Raw genomic sequence first — 6,326 nt, forward strand, 5'->3', positions numbered from 1 at the left:
AATAAAGCAGTATATGTTTTGTCTAGAATGGTCCAGTTAATTCTGTTCTATAGACCTTTATGAAGGTGAAAAGGGAAATACAAAGGATTAGCTGAGAGAAAATACCGTGAGAATTAATATTTAATGACTACTTGCAGGAAGGCTTACCCCTGAATACAAGCTGCATGAAGTTGCTCTTATCAGAGGCATTGTCCTTCTAGAGTGCTACAATCTCTGTTTTGATGCAGGGAAGATATAACTTACCGGTTACCTGAGCTTGATCAGCGAGGCTCTGATGAGGAAAATGTAGACTCCGAGACCTCGGCAAGCACAGAGAGCCTGCTTGAAGATAGAACAGGACGGGTGGATACCGAAGGTCAGTACTAAGGTAGTATGTGTTTTTTTTTTATTATTCTACATCTTTCATTGCATACAGCCAGGTGACCAGATGTTATCTGGCCATAGTTACTTGTATCAAGATACAGTTTTATGCGTGCTTTCAGTATCTAAGTATCTTGTTTCTTTAAAGCAATTATTGGATTACACTGCCGTGCTCAGAACTCCAGTATGTCTGCCAAAGACATTTGCAAAGTGCCTTCTCTTTTGCAAACCTCTTCAAATTCTTCCTCTGCATCCCTGGCTTCAAGACACAGATCATCTTTAACACTGCCCAAGATTAAAGTGCCCCGTCGAACTCCAGTGATGCCAACAGCAAATATAAAACTTCCTCCTGGGATTTTCAAATGTACAGAATCCCAGGGCAGGATTTCAGCTAACAAAGAGTCACCAGTAATGGTGAGACAAAGGGAGCAGCCAGCAAGGCGAACTGATAAAATCCACTCTGTATACATTGCACAAGGGTCTGCCACGGTCCATGCTCAGGAACTCTTGGATGAGTACAAACCAACAGCAAAAGTAAAACGGAGGTTTTCGGACCCTTACTCTCACATTCCCTGTGTAGAGAAGTGAAATACTTAGCTGTCTGGACTTTTTTAAGTTGACTGCAACTTTGGCTTTAACCCTTTGAAGGCTGTGAACTTAATTCACATTCTTTTAAGTGGCTGCAGGGAAGACAGCCTGGACATGTACTGTACTGTAAGGGTTAAGCAGAGTTGTCTAAAGCAAATATTCTTCACTTTAAATTAAAACCCTGCAAAGAAAGTAGAACGTAAAACTGATGTTGAGTAAAATACATGTGTTGAGTGTACAGGGAAACATCCCCTGATTCTGCTACCCGGGCCTTTTTCCATTTGCCTTTACAATGGACTCTAACAGTGAGTTTGGATCAGTGTGTTGCCTTAATTTTTTATTTTTTTTATGACAGTTTTCTTTGTGGTTTACAAAACTGTTAATGTAATAGCCTTAACTGAGACCAAAATATATTAAAAATGTTTATTAATACATTGCACTTTTAAAAAATACACGTGTTGGTTTCTAAACATCTGTTTTGTCTAATGAACGGTTTCTTCCGAAGGAAACCTTTAATCTGAATTGCATTATCATTGTGAGTACTTGACAAACCATTGGGAAAGCACGAAGGGCAAGCCCCTGGTGTTCCTCCGAGTATTTTGATGCCCTTGGAGCAAACGAGCAGCTCAGCACGCAGCCACAGTGCAGGACCCTGGCACGGTGCGGAGCCGCCTCATCCTCCCCACGCTTCACCCCGTGCGGCACAACCCCAGAGGACCAGATGCGATCTGGCATCAAAGGTTTGGAAGCAGCAGGCGGTGCACAGCAGCCCTTCGGAGCTGCTCGGGCATCCCGGGTCCGTCGGCCTTGCGTCATGCTGAAGCGAAGGCAGAGCACAGTTCGGGCGCTGCTGCCTCCATGGCTGTGGCTGTGCCACCGCGGCACGGCCGCAGTGGCCCAGAGCAGCAGCCGGCTGTGAGGGTTGGGTTGGGTTTAGGGTGGTGATGGTTTTAAATAAAGCGGCGGTCAGAGCACCGCGCTAGAGGCCGGCCGGCCCGCCCCGCGCCTCCCGCCCCGCCCCAAGATGGCGCCCGCCGCCCTGCCGGAAGTGGCCTTGAGGCGGCTTCCGCTGGCGCCCGGCCGCCATGGCGGCGACGCGGCTGGAGCTCAACCTGATGCGGCTTTTGAGCAGGTGCGAGGCGCTGGCGGCCGAGCGGCGGGACCGCGAGGAGTGGCGGCTGGAGAAGGTGAGGCCCGGCCCAGCTTTCCGCACCGCGGGAGCTTCCTGACTCTCTGGCCCCGCAGCAGCGCGGTGGGGCTGCTGGGAGCACACTGAGGGCAGCGAGTGCTGTGCAGCGTTAAAACCACAGCCTGCCGCTCAGCCATGCAGAACCCCCTGCCAGACGAAGTTTTTGCTTAATACTGTCGTTTAAAGGCTTTTTTCTCCTCAGTATGTGGCCGCTCTGGAAGACATGCTCCGAGAGCTGAACAAGCAAGCCAGGTGAGTCGCTCCAAAGTCCGATGGCAGGCAGGTACCTTGGGGTTTCCTTCACCTTATACTTGCAAGACAGACGGAGCCCGCAGACACCGCAGCAGCACCTACACTTCCCTGTGGGAATACCAGGCGGTGAGGGAGAAACTGTGCCCGCCAAGAGCTGCCACGCTGCACTGGCCTGGCATCACCCCGGCCCTGCGTGGGCCTGTGCCCGGCTGCCAGGGAAATGGGGCATCCAGGGAGCTGCAAGTATGTCCCTAGCCCGGGGCTACTTCTCTTAAGAAGAACTATGCATTAGGGTTCTTTTTATTTTATTTTATTAGTCACTTAAGTCACTTGAGCAATAGAAAATACTGATAACTTCTGGTTTTCATATTCTTCCTCTTCAATTCCAATAGCAAGCCAGCCCCAGAACTGCTGAATGAATACTCTCGCAAAGTGGACTTCCTAAAGGGGCTTCTAGAGGCTGAAAAATTGGTAAGATCTGTTAGTTCAGCTTGAAAAGACTTAAGTGTTCTATGCTTATGTTCACCTTATTGTCTGGTTCCTATGTTTGCCTTTATGTCTCAAAGTAACACTTGTGAAAATCTTATCAGGCAGTCTGTGTAAAAACATGAATAAATGTATAGGGGTTTGGATGTTTTTTTAAAAGGGGGTATTGTATGAAATCTGAAACTTCTGCTATTGGAAAGCAAAGTACGTCTTCCCTGCATACTTCTCACTTCTTGGATGTGTGAGATAGAGGGGCAGGTCCTGTCCTTTAGGCCCGATGCCCCTTCTGGATGGTACCATGTGTGTCTGGGGAGCTGTGAGATGCCAATAAGCTGTACTGCAATTACTGCAGGTGCAGTCAGTGCTGCTGATCAGACAGATTTCACTGTTCTATGGGAAGCAGCTACAGAAGGGCTCCCTGCATCCTTGGTGTCACACACCCCAGTGACCACACGCTGCAGAATGTGATATTCATGACTTGTTTCATCCTGCTCACAGTCTTCATCAACTGAAAAGGCTCTGGCCAATCAGTTCTTGGCCCCTGGACGTACCCCTACAACAACCAAAGAGAGAACCCCAGCTACTAAAACAGTTCATCTGCAGACAAAGGCTCGTTGCACAGGCAAGATGAGGAGTGAGCTGCTTGGTACAGTATGTTTTGGTGCTGCTGCTTTTTACTGCTACTTTATATATTGTCTCCGATTGCATTCAGTTGCCTTTGGTGGCTGTGCCTCAGGCTGGGGGTGGAGGGGTGTGTGTCAGCTTTTCTGATTTGGATAGTCTGCTGGACACAGGCACTATGCTAGACCTTGGAGGACTGGCTTTTATCACTGGCCCTTTGTAATTCTCTTTTTGTTTTGTTTTGTTTCGCTTTCTGCCTCCCAGGACCCCTTGACTATCGATGGTAAGTTTAATCTGTTGTTTAATTTTAGTTAACCTGAGTCTTACAAGGGAGAGAAAGAGGAATGTCAGGTATTAGAGATTGGCCAAAGTGTGCTTTTAATTTAGTGGCTCACTTCTTTTCAAGATAGACAATTTTAAAAACAAACAAAACCAAAAACCTGAACAGATAACACTTAGCTTTCATCAGTATGGTAGCAGGGACTTTCAGGAATCTGTTTTTCTAGAATTTGTACAGAAACAGACGTTATAGAATTAACAAGGACAATTTACCTTTGTTGTTAGTCCTGTTCTGAGCAAATCATGTGATTTTTAGGCGCTTAGAGTCGGCGTTCTTCAATTCCCCTTTAAATATACAGCTGTGTTATTCGTGTAGGGAACTGGTAGGAATTAATTTGCGGTTTCCATAGCTACTGTTACAGTGGCTGGAGCTAGGCCAATCTGATGTGTCCTGAAAGAGAGTGCCAAGACACACAGGCTTAAACCATGCCCTTGGGGATATGATTAATCTCTGGGTTTGTTTTCTCTCAACCATACTTTTGATGTTATGTGTTGTCTTTTCCCTGTGGAAAGTAAGTAGGCATTAGAAATCCATATTCCCTGGGGTAGAGGACCAGGTAGCATTTGGACATCTGAAAATCCCTTCTAGAAATCTTATTTCTTCAGCCTATGACTGCACAGGAATTTATAACGTGCTATAAAACACAAATGTAACTTTTTTTTTTTGTCTTCCAGATTATGAGGACTTAAACATAAGGAAGCGAAAGTAAGTAAAAATTTCTCGTTCTGATGCTTAAGTGTTTGGGAATTACTTTCCCAAGAACCTTTAAATCACAAATGTACTTCATCTAGAAGTACCAGCAACCTGCTGGTAGAAACTAAAATATGATGACTTCTTGTTGTTTTGTCAGAGTTGTAGAGTTCTGGGGAAACCTTGGGAGATAGACCCACAAGGAAGTACAAATACCAGTGGTTTTTTCCTTTATGTTCTTGCAGAGGCCCTGCATCTGATGAGAAGCAGTCAGCCGTCGAGCTGGATGCTGTGTTACAGCACCATCAGGATATGCAGGAGAAGTTAGCTGAAGAAATGCTAAGTCTGGCTCGCAGTCTCAAAAACAACACTCTGGCTGCACAGAATGTGATAAAACAAGATAACCAGGTAGCGCATGTTGAAGTGCTTGCCTCTCAGTTTTGCAACCTAGAAGGTTAAAGTGCCAATGTGTTAAATACTGTATCTATAACTTCAGATTAAACTGGGGAGATGCCTGGAGGCAATACCTGTCTGCTTTTGTAGCACAATTACCTTTTCTCAGTTGGAAAAAATAGCAGTCAGGACTTTTAAACCTGAGTTTGAAACCATTTGTTCTCTTTGTTCCTCAGACACTGTCGCATTCTCTCAGGATGGCAGACCAGAACTTTGAGAAGCTCAAGGATGAATCTGACCGCCTTGAACAGCATGCAAAGAAATCTGTCAACTGGCTTTTATGGATAATGTTAATTGTAGTTTGTTTTATATTCATCAGCATGATTCTTTTTATCAGGATTTTCCCCAAACTAAAATGATTTTTTTTTATTATTATTTATTTAAATTCCCAGAAGTGCGGTTGGAAAGCTCAGCTGGTATGATAACTGTCAGCAGTCTCCTTTTCACCTATCATGTTCTTAAAGAGGCTGTCCAAGGCTTGCCCTTGCATCTCTGTCTTGTGCAATCACTGGATTCAGTGAAGGGTTTCGTGACGAAGGCTTTCTTGGATGCTTGGTTACTTTTTACCTAGTGAATACTGTTGCCTATTGAGGGGAGAACTGGGATAACATGGCAATTTACGCTGAGCTGCTGCTAAGTTCTTTAGCGTATAGGTATACTCCTGTTTCTAATGTGGCTGTGGCAAATGTTAAAATTCCTAAAAGGCGTTTACTTGATGCAAATACAAGTAACAGTTGGAGTCTTACAGTTTTTCCTGTCTTTACAGCTTTACTGCGCTGAACTAGGACCTTGCTGCCAACAGGATATTTAATTACAAAGTTATGTACATACACAGCTGTAGGGTATAGAAAGAGAATGCTGCCATTGAGTTGCTTGCCTGGCTCCGATTCAGAGAGTATCAGCAGGTAAAATTATTCTCAGACTCACATTTTTCCCATATGGGTATTTGAGACTTTGGACTTGGCAGTCTTCTTCATTTTAGACTTACTACAGAAGGGCTGAAGTTGCTTGCTGTTGCAATGTTTGCTTCCTTTTTTTTTTTTTGGTATGCACAAGTGTTCTCACTTGCTCATTGTCTGTTGTTGCTGTTGCATCAAGAAAACACTGTGACCCTGGCACAGCAGAATTGTACAAACAGTACTCTCCATATGGCGTGAACCTCACCTGTGCAAACATCTTTTCACTCTTAAGATGTGGGCAAAGGAAGCTGGTGTCTCCAAGACAGAAATAATTTTTTTAGAAAATTAAAAATTCAGCCTTTACCTTTTGAGACAAATTATTCTGGTCAGGAGTGTGTCAAACTCATATTCCTAAGAGGTCATTACAATAAAGCAGATACAAAATAAA

The 6,326-nt window shown here is 44.8% G+C and overlaps 2 protein-coding genes across 12 annotated transcripts in view; both read left to right on the top strand.

Moving 5' to 3' along the window:
* The window catches only part of MYO9B (myosin IXB), a 44,869-nt gene extending 43,469 nt beyond the window's left edge, over window positions 1-1,400 (top strand). For 8 of the 11 annotated variants that reach the window (XM_037386726.1, XM_037386725.1, XM_037386724.1 and 5 more), the window contains 2 exons: window positions 228-355; window positions 509-1,400. In XM_037386726.1, the coding sequence (XP_037242623.1) occupies window positions 228-355; window positions 509-948 (568 nt within the window). In that variant the 3' untranslated portion in view covers window positions 949-1,400. Of the gene's footprint in view, window positions 1-227; window positions 368-508 lie in introns of all 11 variants that reach the window. The other 3 variants (XM_037386732.1, XM_037386735.1, XM_037386734.1) reach the window with 1 other exon arrangement.
* Window positions 1,401-1,990: 590 nt separating this feature from the next.
* On the top strand, window positions 1,991-6,326 carry USE1 (unconventional SNARE in the ER 1). The gene is made up of 8 exons (XM_037386748.1): window positions 1,991-2,135; window positions 2,340-2,389; window positions 2,782-2,860; window positions 3,374-3,526; window positions 3,761-3,779; window positions 4,511-4,541; window positions 4,772-4,934; window positions 5,156-6,326. Exons 1-8 carry the CDS (start codon window positions 2,034-2,036, stop codon window positions 5,336-5,338), a joined length of 780 nt encoding a protein of 259 aa, XP_037242645.1. The 5' UTR covers window positions 1,991-2,033; the 3' UTR covers window positions 5,339-6,326.

Source organism: Falco rusticolus, chromosome 4 (genome assembly GCF_015220075.1).
Source record: "Falco rusticolus isolate bFalRus1 chromosome 4, bFalRus1.pri, whole genome shotgun sequence".
Lineage (NCBI taxonomy): Eukaryota > Metazoa > Chordata > Aves > Falconiformes > Falconidae > Falco > Falco rusticolus.